This window comes from Catharus ustulatus, chromosome 6, assembly GCF_009819885.2.
Source record: "Catharus ustulatus isolate bCatUst1 chromosome 6, bCatUst1.pri.v2, whole genome shotgun sequence".
Taxonomy (NCBI): domain Eukaryota; kingdom Metazoa; phylum Chordata; class Aves; order Passeriformes; family Turdidae; genus Catharus; species Catharus ustulatus.
In genome coordinates, this window is record NC_046226.1 from 46,491,892 (window position 1) to 46,512,655 (window position 20,764).

The 20,764-nt window shown below is 36.5% G+C and overlaps 1 protein-coding gene across 1 annotated transcript in view; it reads right to left on the minus strand.

The window, feature by feature from the left end:
- The window catches only part of CHID1 (chitinase domain containing 1), a 105,531-nt gene that overhangs the window by 53,726 nt on the left and 31,041 nt on the right, over positions 1–20,764 (minus strand). The window contains exons 10-11 of the mRNA XM_033061614.2: positions 10,950–11,051; positions 9,599–9,754 (exon numbers count right to left, since the gene is read on the minus strand). Coding sequence (XP_032917505.1) covers positions 9,599–9,754; positions 10,950–11,051 — 258 coding nt within the window. The remainder of the gene's footprint in view (positions 1–9,598; positions 9,755–10,949; positions 11,052–20,764) is intronic.

Genomic DNA, 20,764 nt, shown 5'->3' on the forward strand with positions numbered 1-20,764 from the left:
TATCAGATTTTTGCTTTAAAAACCCACAGATTTTCAATTATTCTTAATACATCTGCTAAATAAATGCTTCCAGTCAGCTACAGGGTTCCAGGCACATCTTATTCTTAATATTCCCTTTATGGATTTTCTCAAGGAATACTCTAGGGGTAAGAAGCAAGATGAAAACTCTTCATTTTTGGAAAGAGGTTTTCAGATCATATTGAAATGTATTGGTGGAGTTCCCTGTAAGCTTGACAAATTACCATCAGTGATATAGAGCTTTTTTTTTTTTTTAATCTGGTGAGAGACTAAATTTACATTATATTTAGTAAGCACCTTAGTTTCTCCTGACTTAAACTTAGTTTTCTTAAGACTATGCTGCTTTTTGTAGACAGTTTTCATCACCATATTCATCAGGTTTCTTTCATTATGAGATTTGTGAGGAAGAATTTAAAAAAACAGCTAAATTACTCTGGAATATAGATCAGAAAAAGTGTCCCACAGATACTGTCATTTATGCATTTATACTAATGCCTTTAAATGGAAGCATGGTGTTTGTTGCCCTTATCAACTCATAGTTCTAAAAATCTTAAAAACGGCATCTTCAAGCAAAGCTGTCAGAGACACTGACACTTCAGATTTCAACAGTTGCAATATGATACCCACTTCACACATACGGATGCTTGTAGTACTGGTTTCAGGGTCAACTGTAAGAGAAATTACACATGACAAACTATTTCCCATTCATCTCTAACTATTCTACCCATTCTCCTGTCTCCTAATTCATGTTCCCAAGGATGCACACATCAACAAAAGCAGAATTGTTCAGGAGTCCTTCAATATGCAAACTCAAATACAGAAACAAAGCCAGGATAAACTAAACAAGAATGCCTGAACTCAGCTAAAATTTAGTGTCCAGAAAAAGAAAGTCCACTAAAATTCTGAGGAAAGTAAGACTTTTAATTTGTAAGTAAGCAGCAATCAAGGTGATATGAGACCATCACACCATATTTATAACTCAAAATTACAGTGGTGACTGCAGACACCGAGCTTCTCTAATGCTTTCCTTGTGTATTCACTCGGTAATGAGGGCTCAGCAATGGCAGATTGCAATGACCATATTGGTTTCCCAGGCTTGGTACATAAAGGGCTCCCTAAAGATGCAGGACTCTTTGATTTCTCTCCACATGCTTACAATCCACAAATGTTAAAACCTAGGACTAAATCTATAGATTATTATTATCAAATGGTATCTTCACTTCTGCTGTCAATACTAAAATACATTCCACTTCTATACTGAGTTTGCTCAAACTGTCCAGTGTCACTTTACAGTAAAATGTAGAATCCAGTGAAATGTAACTACACATTTATCCATTAAAACACTTTCAAAGCAGTGCATGAACATGGAAAGCAACAGCTTCATTGACTTTTAAATTTCTGGATTTATGGCTCCAAATGAAGAGTGTACAAAGCACAGATCTCAAACTCATCTGGAAACACCTTATTTTCTTAGTTTACTGGTGCTCAAAGCCCAGAAGTCAGAGACATTTGCTTTCATTCACAGGGGAAAAAAAATTGTATAATACTAAAATATGTAAATTTGGTAAATGCAAAGAAACCCTAAAGATAAGACAATATCCTTTAGGTTTTAACCATTGTAGAAAATTATTTCATATTCAAAATTGCAGGCACCATCTGCCATCTACACTCCCATCCAGTATTAGAGGCTGGGAGTGGGACTACCCCCAGTCTCGCACAAACTGGGTCACAGAACTTAGAGTCTCCTCTTTAACCCTATTGCCTGCTCAATATCCTCACTGTCAAGCAGTAAAGAGGATGTACCTGCTCCAAGCCAGGCAGTGCAGTTACCTTGAACTTTACAGGAAATACTGCTCTAGAGACATTTTCTTTTTCCTCCCAAACCTTAAGGACAGCTTAATAATAAAAGGCAGAAGCTACTTAGAAAAGGTTTACAAAGATGTAGTATATGGAGAGATTTTAACTTTTTTCAAAGACAGTTTCTTTCTAAAATAGTGTAACAAGTACAATCTTTAGTTTAAACATGAAAATCACATACATAAAGCTGTAAAAAATGGTTAACTATATGGGTATACATGGTGACTAAGGTATATATTTAGGATATATAGATATATTTTGGGCATATTCTTGTAAATTTAATTGAATTTCCAAACAATTAAATTGTAATTATTTTCATAGTACTGTATTTTTAGTCAACATAGTATCAAAGTCTGCCTAGATTTCCATTTTAGCCTGAACAACACTGAATTCCAGCACTGAATTCTGAAATGCAACCCTCCTATTTTTAGAGTCCAAAATCCAAAAACTTATTTTAGGTAAAATGTATTACTCAACATTTTTAGATTCATTTTCCTAATGTGGGCATGAATTAATTTAGGGTGGAAAAACCCCACTCTGTTTGCTGACATGACTAATATACTGAAATACCTCATAAAATCATAAAGAAAAAAAATCTGTGGACATTGTACCACTACTGAATGCAATCACCAGAAACCTTATTCAATCATCTGCTGTATAATTCAAAGTATAAACAAGCTGTTTGCACAAATCAAAAGCTGTTAATGTTGTGGAACACACCTGCACATCTATTACTTCAAAGACTGTATGGCTATATGCTCCATTACTATTTCCTGTAAGTATTACTTCAAGGCACCAGAGCTATTCCTAAATCTTATATATTTCCACACTGGCTCTTCACTTGGTTATTGAGTCCTTCTGTTGGTAATTTGATCATTTTGAATACTTTGCTGCTGTGATTGCTACTTTTCTCTGGAATTGCAATAAGCATGCACATTTATTCTTGCCCTCTGAAAGAACTGTGCTCAAAAAAAAAAAGTCTTGAGAAACATAATATTATTTTTACACAAATCTTTTCACTGTCATATGCAAAGAATAATGTTTTGCAACTTTACCTTATTTTCTTTTTTCATCATACTCTTTTAAAGCATTGTGTCAAAATGAAAGGAAGCGTTTAGGTTGTGCGATTCTGCCTATATCAAACTCCCAGCTCATATCAGGATGGAACTTTTACAACAAAAACTAGCACCATGCTTTAGTCTGCACCATGGAGCAGTCTCAGAGTGCATAAAAAGGATGCTTTTTTTGGATGAAACAACTGGAGCAGCACTCAAACTTCTAATGAGTTCCAGCTCATAGGACTAGACCAGAGTCACTGCAAAGAAAAAAGCCCCAAAGACTCAGTGTAAGCCCTGGATTCCTAGCACCACTTTTGTGCCAGTCAGCTTGACAGCACACACATAGCCAAGTAATAAAGACATAACTTCACAAAAAAAGAAAAAAGCAAAGAGCTGTGTTTTATCACGGAGTACTTTGTATTTCAGAGTTTGCTAAATAAAGCTTTGGAAATGGTGCTCTTTAGCAAATGAATGAGTACGGAGATGTCTTCCTGTAAATTTAACCAACTGAAATGACATTTGACTTACCAAGAAAGTTGATTTTAACTTTTAAATCTATGCTGATGATACACAGATCAGTTTCAATAGGCCAATAGAAATTTATAGAGAAACTTGATTTTACTTCTGACTGCTTCCTCAACAATCATGGCAATTCAGTTCACTGAACAAATTAATGTTAAAATTAGATAATGAGGACTGAAAAATCAGTGTAAGATCAGAAAAAACCCAAGGTACTTGCTTTTAAAAGAAAAGCTTGACTGCTAAAAAAACCCCAAGCATACACATCAAACAATTCACGTCCTTGAACAAAATACAAATGACCTCACTATTGCCAGTTTTGTAGTAAAGAGAATAGGCAATCAATCTAAAACTCCAGGACCTGTAGTTTTTGTTTGGCTTTTTACTTTGGGAAAACAGGGAGTCAAAGAGTCTCCCTGTTCAGAAATAAGTGGGAAATATATCCAGCTGTCTGGAGCCAACACCTAAGCCCATGTATCCATGTCAGTGATGGGTAGGTCCCAATGTAGCTAATAAGCTTCACCCAGGTTGTTGTCTTCTGGCTCCAAAGGAGGATGCCTTGCCTTCAGAATCTGTAGATGCCCAAAGGAATCTATAGTGCACACAGTCCAACAAGTGAGCACAGTGCATTGACCCAGCTCTAGGTATAAAGTCACTAAGCATTTTTAGGAGGCCCTTTTCACACTCATTCCCAACTGAATTGCAGTGGAACTGAACACAAAGAGTATCTTGTGAGGGACAGCTAGCACCAGGCAAAATGAATGATTACCCTTTCAGCACTGAGCATGAGGCAATAGGAGCAAAAGGATTCCCAGTGGAGTGATCTGGATGCATACATGGCATCATCTGCTCTATATTCTTTGTTAATCATCATATATCTGAAGAGATTCAATCAGAGCTATGACTGCCTTTAGGTCCACCATTAGTGATGTCACAAGCCCAAAGAAGGCTACCAAAGCAACGAGTTTCTTTCACTTTACCCCAGGCACGAACACCCACATGCAAATCTAAGCACATAGGTAAATTTACTTTACAGTAAATGTTTCTGGCTCTTAATTTTAAATCACAGAACTATTTTTCCTTATTTCATAATGGTTGGAGTACGAGACGACAGTAAAGAACTATATCCTTATTATTTTTTCATTATTTGACTGCCTAAATATTGCCTATAGCAAATTAACTGCTAAAAACACCATGGGAGACAGAGAAGAGCATATTTGACAGTTATATGCCCACCATCTAAAATGTATATCACAACTGGCCAGTTTTATAAAGCAGAATCACTGAGATATACACAGTCATCCACAGCCAGTGCCAATGTACAACTGAACCTGAGAACCAATCATTTGCTTAATAAATAAAAGCCACTTTTCTCACATTTCTAAAGAAACAAGAATGTGTTTTACATTAAAAAAAATCATAACAGCGCTTTCATTTATCATCACAAGGTAGATTTGGATGAACTGAAGTATGACCCATAATTTTACTTTGTAAGATGTTCTATCTACCTTACATGAATTAACTAGTCTTACACTTACAGCTAACAGCTCAATCTCACCTTCCATTCCTAAAAGGAGAGAGGGACAGATATACCATAGAAGAGACACATACCAGAATATTCCAGAGGGAATTTAATAGAATAAAACTTTGGAAACACTCCTGTAATATCTAGACATCTGTAATACAGAAATAATTTCTGATTCCAGGCCAAATTGTAACTTCTTCCATTCACTGCCATGATTTTACCATCTGACCCAGCAGTACAATTTAAGAAAAAATAGCTTAGCAGTGTCTTCAGTAAAGGGGAGAGGTGAACAACAGATCAAGCTGTTCAGTCCTACAAAGCTAATGGGTACATTGGTTTATTTGAAATATTAGTATCTCCCATGAACTGTGAACAAAATAGATTAAATCAGGATACAGAATCCTGGCATCCAGGAAATTCATAGAAATCCTGAGATAATTACAGCACAAAGAGAAATGTTGTAAAAGCTTTGCAGCTTCAAGAGTAAAAGAGTTTCTGGCACAAGCTTTTTGCTAACTTCTATAAGAGAAAATCATAAGTCACAGTTGGCCCAAATCTTAAACAGCTGCTTATGAAGACACGTCCATGATAATTCAGAGAAAAAGTTCACCTCTAACTCTTAGTACCACATTTTATGTGGTATTTACAGAATGGCAGGCAGCCAATGAAATTCTCAGTAGAACTCTGCATCCTCAAATAGATTGCAAATCATCTTATTTTCTATGTCTGAAGAGCACAATGCATTGTAAAATTAGTTTCTCCCTTGCTTCAGTTGGCAAAGTATTATAACAATCTTCTTAAATGTTTAAAATTAATATAAAGTCCTTATTTAAATTACTTTAAATAAAAGGTAAGCACACACAGCGTTGTTACAAAATAATGGAGTTTTTCACATATCTATTTTCAGTGGCTATGTTTGGAACAAAAGCAGCTTGGATGCAGAATATATTCAAAAGTTGCACAGAGACAGGTGGAACATTAGAGACTGTATCTTCCCTCTTTCAACACTGTCCAAAAAAAAAGGACAAAATTACATTATCACATGAAACTTAGCAGGGAGGTGCTCAATAAAGAATTTTGATTTATTAAATGTAAGCGACACCATTGCCACATGACAGCCTTTGATTTACATTGCTTTTAATCACAGCTAGGAATGAAGTTTATCAGTTCCCTTTTGGCCTGGGTCATAATGGATATAGATTTTAGATGGCATGGAATGAAAATCACTATTACTCTGCTGTGTAACCTCCCATGAGAAGGCAAAACAAAACTGCAATGTAATGTCCCAAAGATTAATAGAGATTCTGCAGAACAGAAGCTAAAGGCAGAAAAAGTACATTGGAAGTCAGAAGCTCATTAGATTGAGAGGCTTGCTGACCCACTGCAGGTCCCAAAAAAGACTCAAAGATAAAGATCTCTCAGAAAGACTAACCCATTTCTTCAGCTTCAGAGTGTACTGAAAAATTATTTACCCAAGACATACACCTGTGAGGTGAAGAGGAAATACTGTCAGGTCACAGTATCAACAGAGGACATGCTGGAACAAGGTGATCACTAGAAAAGCAAGTCAGCAGCACCAGATGGTTATGTTCTGACAGGATTTTAATACACTAGAAAGTCAGAATGACTGCATTTCTGCCTCTTAACAATTCAGACACCTGATTCTTGACAGCCAGAGGGCAGAAAACATTGTCAGAAGCACTGCAGATGATTTGGAGAATCACAAACAGAACACCTTTATTTCCATCTTAGGATTTCATAAAAATTATGTCACAATGAAATTATACATAGGAATGCAGCTTCCCTGCAGCTAACCAAACAGTACTCGGTTGATTAAAACACCAGAAAGCGCTGTAATCTCTGTGATTGACTCGTATTAATAAGTAATAGTTGTGACTGGGTTTTAAGAAACAAATTGTTGCTGCAAATATAAATTGTAGTTCCCATTGTAACAACACCCAAGGACAAACTAGATTGTGCTGCTGTAAGAGAAAAATTGTTTTCATTTCATTTAATCTTGAGATATATCTATATAGATATATATACATGCAAGCATATACATGTATACCTATTACTTCTTATGGTGTGTATGAAGGAAACAGGATATTACATGAAAAGGCTGTATATCTTTGCAAGTACTTCTACTTTTAGATTCCATTCTGCAATAAATAAACACTGCCAAATATGCTGCGCAAATAGAAGTTCTATTTTAAGTTATTTTATGAATTTCTGGACTGAAAGAAATACTTAGTGAACAAAATCTACCTATGCTCAGCATCTCTTTCCATCACGTAATTCCTATCCTAAAGAAAAACAAAGATGAGAGCAGCATAGATTTCTGCATTCTGCATGCAATTCTATGCATACACTTTACTAATAATCAATTAAGGTGCATAATACATTGACATGAAACAGCTTAAGATACAGTTTGCCACTGAATCTTGTAACTCTTCATCTCTCTTCTTAAAGAGGATCAGATTCCAATGAATATGTTTCAACAAGAAACTGTGCACCTTACTGTGTGCCAAAGAGCACTGACATGCTGGAGACTTGTACTTGCAATAAATTTCAGATGCAAAAACTTGAGCAGAAGATTACAACAAAGAAGTTGACACACACCAGACTGCACTTTGAATTAATTTTAATAGACTTTGAATAAATTTTAATACCAGTACTTTAGCTCATTTTCACTATCACTACAACAAACAGACAGTGCCTTAAAGGTGAAATGAATCAATCCTTCAGCACTTTTTGCTGGTCAAAGGACTTCCTTACAAATGGCCTGAAACCAATTAAATGGCAGAGAGCTTATTTTACACTAAAACCCACTTTTTTTCTGTTTTCTTTATATCAGAAGTTTGGCATATTTTGAAGCTATTTAACTTGAATCTATTCTACTTTTATATTACTACATGACATATACACCTGTGGATGCTTAGAGATGCATTTCTGAAAAAGTACACCTAACCATTGACCAACAGGTAACACAGCAAAGGGAAAATTGATGTGTTTTATGTATACACTTAAAGCATCTTAAAGACTTTGTCCAGAACCTGGACAATATCTGGAAAATTTCAATCTCATGATCTGTCAGTGAAGAATATGTTAACAGAACCATAACTGTGCACCAGTGTCCTATATACGGGTAAATAGCCTCTTTCAGTAAAACTTAAAAGTAATCATGCATGACTCTTGGCTAGGATGTTTTTGCCACTAATTAAAAAGCAGCAGGAGTTAATACTATAATATAGTCCAGAAGAATCAATGAAAAGTGGATGCCATCCTAGTGCACAGTGTTTCCAAGTGGAAACTTAATTTCAAAAGTTGCTGTTCAGAAAAAAGTAAGAATCTTTTATTCTGCTAGATAATGCTACACTCCACTTGCAAAAGGAGCTGCAAATGTTACAGTGAAGCTACATAATTTTGCTGAGCTTGTATAATTAGGTCTGTAAATCAACAGTGCTTTGACTATTGAGTATTCTTCCTGCCTAACCACCACCACTAACTTTACAGAAGTAATTCTGGAATATCTGCTAAATACCTTCATGGCATTTATGGCTTCATATTATACCTTTATGGCTTTATTTTCCCTTTTTCTGTTATTCAGTCAGATTCAGAGATCGGCACTGGAAGAAAACTACAGCATTATACCCCTGCAGAGAGCAAAAGAGAAGCAGGAAGAGCAGAAGCAGTGGAACAATAACAGAGTGCGTAACTGTAGGCATGGACACAAAAAATTCAACCTTACCTTGCACAGTCTACCTCAGTATTTCAGTGTCTAAACAGCAATTTGTTATTACACTCAAATATAATGAGGTAATGAACTTAGTAACCTGTGAAAGTGAGAACAGTCACCTTGTGTGCTTTAGGTTTGTTTCTACTGGGCTTCATTCTGTTCAATAACTTAATAACAAATTTCTGAACAAACCTGATTTTCCTGTCAAATTCACTGTGTTTTTCTTGTTTTTCTACTGGCTTGATGTACCATACCCCGACTGTATTTCTGCAAAGCTCACTGCTATTACAGGTGGGTATTACCCAAAAGTAAAAACAACCATTTTCCTCTGAGAATCAATATAAAATTTCAAGCTGGCTTTGGAATATTTCCCTTTATCTTGTTATAGAGTTTTGTCTCCAGGTGAGCTTATTGCAGCTTTTTCTAACACAAAGAAACTTGGTGGCATATTGTTGTTGGAAAACAGTATCAAATTTCAAAATAGCAGGTAACAACTTGAGGAGCTGAGAGCAAGAATCATTAGGACAACTGCAGGAACCCCCAAAATGATACAGAGCATAAGAGAATATTGCTGAACATTTTTAACACAAAGATGGCAACCTGCATGTACAAGCATGAATAGAGGAAAGAGGGAAAACTACACAAACCATTTTTGCATAACAGTTCTGACAGGATAACTGTGCCATCTATCTGCTTTTCTGTACAGGGAAGAGAAGTTATAAGTCTTACTCTAACTGGTGAGCTACTATTTAATGTTCAGATTTATCACTTTTGCCATTTCTGTGTTTCTAACTCATCCATAATTCTAAACAAGAACACTTGTGAATTTCTAATTTTTGTGAGACTATATCATACAGAAGTACTTAATATCCAGAGAAGTCATACCTGCTGCCAAGGATTGGCTCCCCAGAGGTTCCCAAAGCAGAATAGTCCATACCATAGAAATTCAGTCCTAAAAGTATTTTATTCCTCCATTTTGAATCAGGATCCAGTAGTTCAACACAAGCTCGTACCCAGGGAAGCGGGGAATTTGGACCAGGTCTGTCAAGTCAGCAAAAATCAAACAGGTTGTCAGAAAAAGTACATGCTCATACTTAGCCTTCTCTTTTTGACCAGTTTAATTGTAAAGAACAAATTATAGCATACAAAAATCAGTGAAGATGAACCTATAATTCTATGAAGGTTAAATGAACATTCTTCAATAGCTTGAAGTGCTGATACAAAAAACATGATTGCACCACTCTTGACTTTTGGATTCAATTCTAAGGTGAAGGGACAGAGAATTCCTTCCTATGGTTAAGAAAAGGTTTCCCTCAGCACATTGTTACTGAGTCTTGCACAATTCCTATGCTATAATTCAAAACTCTGTATGATTTCAGTTTTTTTCCTCAAAGTTTTTACTGCAAACTGGCAAAATGTACTGGGACAAAATCTGCCATTTACTTGCAGAGGAACTCTAAAATTACTGACTGGTAAGCAAGACAAGTTTCAATGATTGTGTAACACTTATTCATGGGAAAAAACCTACTAAGTATCTAATAAAAAGCTACATGAAGAAAAAGAGTATAGCCTTAATACACAGAGTAATTGAATTGTCATGTATGTAACATCAGGATATTGCGCTCATTCAATTCCTACCTCACTGGAGAGGAGAGCAGGCTCTCTCTCAAGCATTAACATCACTCACTAGCATGGTAACTGAAGAGTACATCCTATCAACATCTGCTACTCCCTACTAATTATCTGCCTCAAAGCCTTCATGATGCCTATGCCATTAAAACTCAACATGATAATACAGCAGAGCAATGTTGCTGGGAACTGTGCTCATATTTAAAGGCAAATGATGCATCAATTGTTTAAAACTGCTTTGTTTGACAATGTTATTATTGGTAGATTATTAGTGCACCTATCCTGCAGAACTGTGCTAAATAACGCAAAAGAACTTGGCCTGGAAAAGAGTGTCAGATTATAATTTTAAAAGGATGCCTTTTTAGCTGGAGTACAAAGTCTTTCATAATATCCAAACCCTGGATACACACTGCTGTTAAAAATGTACTGAGTTATCAGCTTCTGGAAAAATTGTCTATTTTAATTACTAATCAAGAACTTTAGTATCATACAAGTACAAAGCACTACCCACTTTTCTAGACAAAAATGAACTTGTACTATAGATTTAACAGATCTAAGTAGGAATCAGCTCCTTCAAAGATCTTTCTGATGTCAGATGGAGTCTTACCGATGAGGTGCTGAATAGTCATAAGTCATGAGACTGAAGCTGTCTATTGCTGAGGCCAACTGATCAAATTCTTTCTTTGTAAACATTCCTGGCTGGTTGGTCCTTTCAAAACAAAGCAAAACAGAAACAGCAAGACATAAATTACTACAACAACCAGACTTATTCTCTCCTTTGAGTTTCATACCATTTGATCACATAGGAAAAATCTTTCCTTCTGAGGTGGTAAAAAAAATATATGTATTTCAGTGCCATTTTTGTAATAAACAGCTAAAAAAAATAAGAAATAAATTCAATGCTGTGTAGGTGGCCAGTGGGAAGAATCATACTTCCACAGCATACTTACCAAATTAACATTTCCAGTATGGCTACAATAGTGATTGTAAGGGCTGTGGACTAAGTAAATTGCCTTAGGTAGCAATCAATTGAACTCTAAAAGCTTTTACAAAATCTTTAATTGCTTGGGCTGTTGAACTGGTTTTGACACTTACAAAACTAAGTTCTCTGAGGCATACCTAAATAAATGGATGGGTGCAGCTGTTAATAGAAAAATAGAAACCAAAGGTAATTTTTCTATTCACCTCAAAAAGAGCAATTTCAGTTTATACCATACCTAAGAAAGAAAATCTGTTTTCTTTAGACAAAACCAGATCCATTTCTTTCTTTGGGTAGGGGAGACAAAAGAAGAAATCCATTCTATGACCTTTTCTAGACAACAGTTGAGTTATGCTTTCAGCATACCGTGGTATGCAATACAGAAAACCATTCTTCCCCCTTGTTTACTTTTGATTTACAAAATATAGACCTGGATTAATATCTACCTTATCTTCATGGGTGGGAGGGTGTATATTTTTTCTGTTTCGGACTCAGAAAGGCTATTGACTTCCTTCAATCATTCCAGATGGAAACAATTAATTCTCAAAAATTGCCTGAAAACATTGAATCTGTTTCAAAGAGAATTTGTAATTTCAAAATAGCAGCACAAACAGCACAGCAGGCAACATAAGGCAACTTTAATCACATTGCAAAGATGGGACTGGACTAAAATGGAGAAGCTACTGCCAGAAGAACCCTGTCCTCAGCCAGAGGCCTGTGAAGCATATTAATATGAGACAAACAGGTAGAGAAGTAGGATATTGTGCCAAATAATCTGGGACAGCTGTGTACATAGGGGGACACTGCAAAAGAAGACAAAAGGGAAAAAATGTAATTTTACAGCTACAAACTCTGTGGTGAATCTCTGCCATTTAAGAGGCAGACTAACACTACTGTACAAGAATCCTATAGAGAGCAGAGAGGAGAAACTGGAGGATCCAGACTTTCCCAATAGTATCAGAAATTGCTACTTGATCTAGAAATTAGAAGCCAAGCCTTGTCCAGGCAAGGTATGCTTTTAAAACCACTCACATTCCATCTTAAATGTAAAAACCAAAAAGATGTTCAGTGACAGATGCAAGTAATAAACAGAAAAATCGCATATTTTGACCTTTATCCCTTTTGGATCAGTGTGCAAATTCTACATCCAACAATATGTGCTGCATGAATCACCAGAGCATAACAGTGTTCATTTATCAGTTCCCAAGGACTCTCTATTCCACTGCATAAGGAAAGAGGTGAACAAAATGCAGGTTACGAAGTGGGGCAGATTAAATCACATAACATGCCTGTCAGATTTTCAGAACCAGTGATATACTGGTCAGGAAGGAGAAATCACCTTCTTTTCCTTCAAGGGTTGTAACAAATTTAAAAAAAAATCTTCACTTCTGGACACTACTGGTGAACTTCAGGTGTTTTTACAGTCATCTGCTTGTAATGTACTGGAATTGCAAACTACAGCTGTTCTACAAGAATAAAAATAATAAATACATCTTTGAAACAATGTCATGGCAACTTGGATGTCTGTAGGCAAAGCAATTTCCCAATGCAAACTTCATCAAAACACATTTTCAGTAAATTGATTGTGATTACTCCTGAAGGGAAAAACATAAAAAGTAATTATAATGTGTATTAGATATTAGGACAAGTTGGATTGCTTTATAGATTTAGCCAGGTAGTACTTTAATGAAATTTGCATGTGTAACTTAAGAATAAACCCACAGGTTAAAATGGCTATTGCCTCAATTTTCTCCAAAGCAATTTGGTAACTCAACTACTTCTGTTACAAAGGAATGCCATCTGTGTGACAAGGGCACAAATTTCCAACTTGGAACAATCCCAGCAACAATGAATATACTTTGTCCATTAATGTATAGTGCTAAAACAGCAGTACTCTTCAAAAAAACAAGCACCACTCATTAGTCCAATGAGTACCACCAGTCAGCTCTGCTCTAGTCAAGCACTTTGGGAAACTCCACTGGAACAAAACTAGAAACTCCACTGGACTACTTGATTCATGCCTTTAGAATTGTTCTGACTCAAGAAAACTGGTGTTCGAGGATAAAACCTAAATATTTTTTCAACAGCTATTATACTTCAAAATGGAGGTTTTCCAGTCATTCTGATTTTTATGAAAACTCAAAGGCAGGTATGTTCTACTGACTACTTTGTTGAGAAATCCAGCACAAAAAAGTCAGGAGACTTGGCACAGAATATGCAAAGTCCATGAAGGCAATACTTTCCAAGTCTAAGTCAAAAGCTTGTCATTCTTCCAAACTTTGAATACCATTTCCAAAATAGTCAGTGAACTGGCAGAGGTTTCATCATCATTTATTAGCAATGTACATAGAATCAAATGTACTGAGTTGGAAGGGACCCACAAGGATCATCAAGTCCGACTCCTGGCCAGCCATAGGATAGTCCTGACAATCTCCCCACGACCTGAGAGCATTGTCCAAACACATCTTGAAATCTGTCAGGCTTGGTGCGGTGACCACTTCCCTGGGGAGCCTGTTCCCAATCACCCTCTGGGTGAAGAACCTTCTCCTAAGGTTTCAACCTCCATAAAGACCAAAAAAAAGAGCCTGTATTTAGAGTTACTCTAGTTTGCTAAAACACTCAAGCCTAAATCCCACTGTTTTGGAGAGAATTCGGCGTAACTTAACCAGTTTGCTGAATATTTCCAGTCTGCTAAACTGGGACATACTTCACTTTCACCTGGGATTTTTAACATGGTTTGTTTAATTTCAAAAGTTTATAAAGAAGATTAAGAGACACTGCAGAAGGAGAGGTGAGATCAACAACTGAGTTTGCTCTCCAAATCTGCTCTTAAAACTTCCACTGGTCTTGAGCAAGCAGGGCTCCTCCCGGCCCATTTGCAAAACCAGACCCAAACTCTTCTCCCAAGATGGTGAAACCCTCCCAGAGCTGGGAGAAGTATTATGATGCAGGAGGGGTGGAGAAGAATGAAGACAGGATGGAGAAAGGGGGGCACAGCTGGTACCCCCAGCCCCAGCCCCTCAATCCCCGGCCCTGAAACTCCAGCTCCTGGATTGTCCCATGCCAGGACTTGCTCCCTGGGGCAGCACTGTTCCATGGCGCAGGGGGACTGGGGAGGTCACACAAGTGATGAGCCTGGTGACATTGCCCTGACCCACTGGAGCGCAGGGCACTGGGATGAAACCAGTTTTAGCTATGAATATCCTCAAGGGGTTGAAATTCCCCAGTATTCCTCCTAGTATCAACTGTTGCTATTCATCATTCACGGGGGTTTTCAGTAATTTGGCTTGAACAAAATACATGCATGCAAATTATAATCAATTGAAAATCTGAACTATATAAGTTGACTCTACAACCAAGCCTGGCTCCTCAGTGTGTACCCCAATGAAACAAATACTGGGAAGAAAGGAAAGACAAAAGGACAAGACTGATTATTCTGGGATTACTGAAAACCATTGCCTTATACTTTTAACAAGAACTATATATTTTTTTAAAAATCTGAGATACTTGATGGGTTTTTACTATTAAATAGCCCTTAAACTTACTCAGGCAATGCCTCATAGTTACAGGTTTGGTCTGCACTACTATTGAGAAAGCATTGGGGTTTTTAGCCCCTCTCAAAGCAGTCTCAATGTGGCAGTGCCATATTATGTCTCAACCTATGCAACCAGGCATTATATTGCATTTTTATGTCTTCTTTACACAATATGATTTCCATGTTTTCATGAAAGAGCTTCTCTGGCAATGATAAATGCTCTTGAGAAAAGCAAATGCAAAGCTAGGAAGTGTTCAGACTTGAGTCATCACTCAACCTACTTTTCTGACTGACAATTCAGGATCCAAAAATTTATCTTACACTTCATGGTCTACTTTCAGTACAGGATATGTGGTTTTGCCTGGCAAGCACATTTCAGGCAAGGGAAATACCTAAGCAAGACTATAACAATGCAAAGTATGAAGTGCACAAGCAAATCTCTGTAAGAAAAGTCATCAAAAGTGTGACAGGTATCAGGTCTGTCACAGAGTGACTTGAAAATGCTCAGACACTGGTAATGAGGATGATATAAAATTCCATAGGAAAAGGAAAATCAGTTTGTATCCTCTAAATTATACAATTAATATTTTAAACTAACACTTTGTGGTGAATGTGTTTTCCTTGCTATTGAAAAGGAAAAGCATCTCTCAAAGAAATGAAGCTTTATTTTTTTCTTCTCTCTGGTTTGAAACAACTGTTAATATAGAATGATATTTACCCCATATTTTTCAATTTTCTATTTTCTAGAAAAATCTGTAGGATTATATTTCTAAAATACTAGCCAAATGTAAACACTCACTTAAATTTCTTGGACCAAGAAGACTTTCTAATGGGTACAGTATCTATTCTTTACAGTATTTTATAATGTGTAAGAAATACGGACTTAGCCCTGTAAGAACACATATCTGGAATTAATCTTAAAAGTGTCTGTCACTCCTGCTCAACATTTCAGGGATAAGGCACCATACAACAGGAATTCAGAGAGATAGCTTTCTACAAAATCTCTACAAAAATTTCTACAAGTAGAAATTATCAGTCCAAGGAAATTATTAACACTAAGGACAGAAAACAGGCCATGGGACTGCTGGGTGTGCAGAAAGGGGGTGGAAGAACAAAAGCATACTGCAAAGAGAAAATGAGAGTTTTCCTTTCCAGTTCATTGCTGTTTTACCTTTAAGTGGACATTTTTTATTCTGTGACATATTTTCCTTTTAACAAACAGTAAAGAAGCTGCCTTACACAACATCCACGGAAATCTTTCCTGTAAAAAAGCCTCAGGAATGCAACATAATCTCTACAAGTTCTCCCCTTCAAGTAAGAGAGCAATGGCAACCTGGCAGAACTCACAGAATGATGATTCCCCTGAGAGCATAAGTCTTATTTGCACACATTCCTGAGAATCTGTCAACATTTCCCAATGGTACACTGCCACATGTATATAAAAAAATCTCTATTATGGGGACAACATCACAGACTTAATAGAAACCACCTATTTTCCTTGGTATTTCCATATGCACAGCTTAGAATTCCACAGCCTCTTTTCGCTATTCTATCTTTTCAGATCTAAAATAAATGTAGAGGGGTTTGTTTCACAGCCTGGAAGGTTTATTACCCAAATCTTTCGAATTGCATACAGTCATATGTCTCAAAAATCCTGTTAATGCTTTACTGATAAGTATTTTTGTCAGGTTTTTAGTTCGTAGTCTTTTATATTGAAAGACTGGGAAAAATACTTCAACAATGAAAGCTGCTTTCATTTACCTTCAAATGAATCTACATTCTCAATTACTTCTTGTCTCACTACAATTACTCTCAAAATGAAATAAGGAGAAAAAAGGTCTTTTAACTGACTGCTATATTGTGCAAGTTCAAACTACATTCTTGTAGGGTTACCTCACCTTCACCCTCCTTTATAAAAGAGAAGTTTCCTGTATCCTCATCTTTGAATAGCCTTCATAATGGAAAACTGATTGATTTTCTGTTTCCCCTATGACTCTATTTCAGAAGTCAGCTGCTCAGTAATGACTTAATTTTCTTGTCATGTATAATTTTCTGTAAAGAAACTGTTTGCAAATCTTTCTTCACCACAAGATATTATTGGTTTTCATAGCTTATTGCAGATAGGAGCATTACAATATAATGCTACTGCATTTTATGAACACAAACCACTGAATTCAGTTAATGCACAATCACTGAATAAAAATTCACTGTTTCTTCCTGCATGAAATCTGTTCTATAGAAAATAGAAGAAAGACCTAAATGTCTACCCTGTTCATCTCACAATTATAGGCATTGATAATTAAACAGTCAAATGTGTAACCAAGTTCAATCTGAAACCATTTCCTTTTCTGAAAAAATACTCTTACAGCTGGGACTTGGGGAAAAAAATTATTTTTTTATCTTCATCTGTCCAGCTGTGTATTTTCATGAAGTAACAGGAACCTGATTATTAAAATTCTATGCCTATGTCAATGTGGCTTGAAACTGGTCAAAAGCCAAAGAAGCTTTAGTAAAGAGATGAAAAATGTAAGAGAGAAAGCTTACCGACACCTTATTATTTCAGAAATCAGTCTAAAAAGAGAATTAAGGTCTGTCTACAACAACATTGTATGAAATGGCCAAGTAAGCAACAGGACCTTGAAACAATACTGCTGTTCAAAGTCATGAACGTAATTACAGATCTAATCCCTGCTGTCAAAAGAACATGACCATACTGAATGTTTAACCAACAAAAGAGAGATCCTCAGGTAGACAAAAGCAGATTTACTACATAGTGGGGGATGAATTCCATGCAGCTGAATGGAGATTGCAAAAAGTACAGCACGTTCTCCACCTCTGACCTCTCTCCCTCTGTGAGCACATCCTCCCAGACCACAGATCAAGGTTTTTGCAGAGATGCATGTTACTCAGGCATTTCAGAAATGCACATGCTTACTGTAAATTCAAGTATCTTCATCAGCCTTTGAAATACAGATTTCTTTTTTTCTAATTCCTTTCTAAGGCCAAAATATTGCAAGGGGTGAAACACGATCCAAACACAGTATCTAATCTCGTGGCCTAAAAACCCAGATCAATATACAAATCAGGGACTGTACATTTCAAACTCAAAAAATGTCCATTGTACCATAGTGTTAAGGTCAGTTCATTTCAGGAGAAACAATACAAATGCTAAGTTATTATAAATTTCTCCTCCTCACTTTTTATGTATGCAACAATCTCCGTACAAAAGTTTTATCCCTCTTAAAATAGAATTAAAAATCAAACTGAAAGGTTATTCCAAAAAAAACAGTGCAATCACCTCTGGTCACATACACTCTTCTAGTCATGGTTATTCATCCGGTTCTACTCTGAGAACACTCTCCCACTAAAGTGCTGGAACAGATGAAGACAGAAACAAAAGCAGGAGATTCTCTCCCCTCCCATCTAAAGCCCATCTTAACATCTCCAAATCACATTTTGCTTGTGTAATATGAAAGGGCACCTTATTGTTAATAAGTCAGAGAAACAACATCCCAAGAGACACAAATTATAAAAGAATGAGCAAATTAAAAAGCAGAATTTTAATGGAAACTAAACAGTTCAACAGTTCATTTGTAATGAGTTGCAGCAGTTTGAATATCCCAAGATAATTGCTTGAGCAAACCTGGTTAGACATTAGGGAGAATCTTCTAAAGGTGTAGGTAGTCTGGGAGTTCTGATATCCATTCATTTGTAAATTTTAAGAGTTTGCTAGTTAAACTTCCAGTAAAAGTAATGTAGTTATAATTTATTTTGACTTCTTTCTTTATTTTTTTTTTAAATTTGCACCTTCCAATACTATTTTAAATAGTAGTTTAAATTCAAAAGCAAAAACCTGCAAGCCTACTTGTGCACTGTCTTTGTCTGGAGCACTAATTTCCTGATAGCAATGCTGACGCTCAGATGCCTACAGAGCATAAGGACTATCCCCTCAACCTCAGAAAAGATCACAATTTAAAGTAAACAAACATCTCTACTGAAAAACACAAATCATATTACCGACTGTGCTCAAATTTTCTCAATGGCAAAAATCTCTTTACCAAATTCTCAGATAGGAAAGATTAATATAGGTATTTTAAAGCCAACAAAACCTACACAGCTCGACGAACAAGAAAATTACAAGTGAGGGGTACAGATTCACAACACAGAAGTCCTGGGAGTAGTTCCTTCATACACTCCAAGTGCTTCATATCACTGGGGAACTGTGAATTTTAAGAGACTGACAAGTGAAAACTTGCTATATTGTTATCAGGAAGCAGAATGGTATCTCTGTACCTAATGAATTTTTTGCACAACTTAAGGGCTGGCACTCTTCTTTAATTCACACATCCCATCCCAGCTGTTGCTTTTGCAGTCCTTGCTCTCCAAAAAGGGAAAAACACAGGGTCTGTTCTTGCCATGGAGTAGCCTACACAGTTTCCATGAAGCCAAACTAATTACCTGTGGCCCATCTGGTTTAAACCAGTAGCAGAAGTCAAGAAGGGGAAACATGCCAAGCAATATATGCCCTGAAAAGAAAGCATGAAATCTCAGCAGACGGCTAGGGACAAATAAGCCTGAAAACTGCTGTCCTCGGAGCTGAGACATGCTGGCAAACCAGTCGCTTACAAATTCTTAAGTTACTTGAAAAATATAGTGTATCTAAAACCAGACAATCTGACTACCAAAGAAGAAAAAATTTATTTTGACACTTGTATTTACCAGTTCCATATTTTGGAAGGTCAACTCTTCTCCTTTCATGCTGTTTCTGTTACGTAGCTTCAGTCTCTTCAGAGGAGCCATTTAAGAAAGACTATGCACAAATGAACATCCACTGTGTCACCATTTGCTTCTCCTAATTTCCAAACTATTCTAGTGCCTTTCATGCCAGGGCTTAATGCCCAGGCAAGCCATACTGCAATAGCAGAACATCACGCAAAACAAGCTTGTACTCTGGAACATATGAGCCTAATTTAAAAAAATCTAACACACCAAATGTAGCCTTAATTCCTCCTTGCATAAAATGCTTACCATTTTTCTTGTTTTGGTTTTTGGGAAAGTTTTCCAACTTAATACTGAAACTTATGTAGTAATTTCTCTACACCAGCTTGTTCAGAATTGGTAGAGCTACAAATGACAGATAGGTAGAGGAATGCATTCTACCCTTCCTTCTCTTTGACTGTTGTTAGCTGACCTACAGATTATTTTAATTATTCTCCTTAGCGGGAATTCAAAACCACATGTGTGCACTTGCTTCAGAAGATCCCAGTAGAGTCAGACCTTTGTTGCATTGATTTTATATTGTAAGGTATAGACTTTACAAGAGCCAGTTCTAAGAATCTATTTGTTCCTCTTGAGTCCTTTCTGAATCTATGCAAAATGCATAGAACATCTCATGGCTGCAGTCAGAGCCACGCTGAACTGAGCTGGCAGCCCAACAAACAGCAGCATAACCAGGGAAGTCATCAGCAAGGGAAACAGATGTAGTTTAGAGCCATTAAAAGCAGCCAGATTTACTGTCACTAACAGCATTCACTTTAAAAAGAGATGTGATTGACAGACCTATATTTTGAGCCTTTATACAGGGAAAAAACATGAGCTCAGTAGCATGACTGAGTAGGATTATCATAGTATTACCATAATTTGAAGACATTATTAAACTTGCTCCAGTAACTATTACTCAGTAGTGAGCAATAATTTCCTACTGAGCTTTCTGTTCTCCTCAGTATAAACTCATATCTCAAGTTTTATCTTGTGATCCAAATCAAACATAGTATACAGGTTCTCTAACATGCAATAAAAATTACTACATTGGTCAATTAGCTTAGACAGCCCTTTTACTTTTAGGTGATTTCTGTGCCTTCTTGAGTGCTGAATTTCATGCACAGGGCCTGACTACAAAATCCCTTGA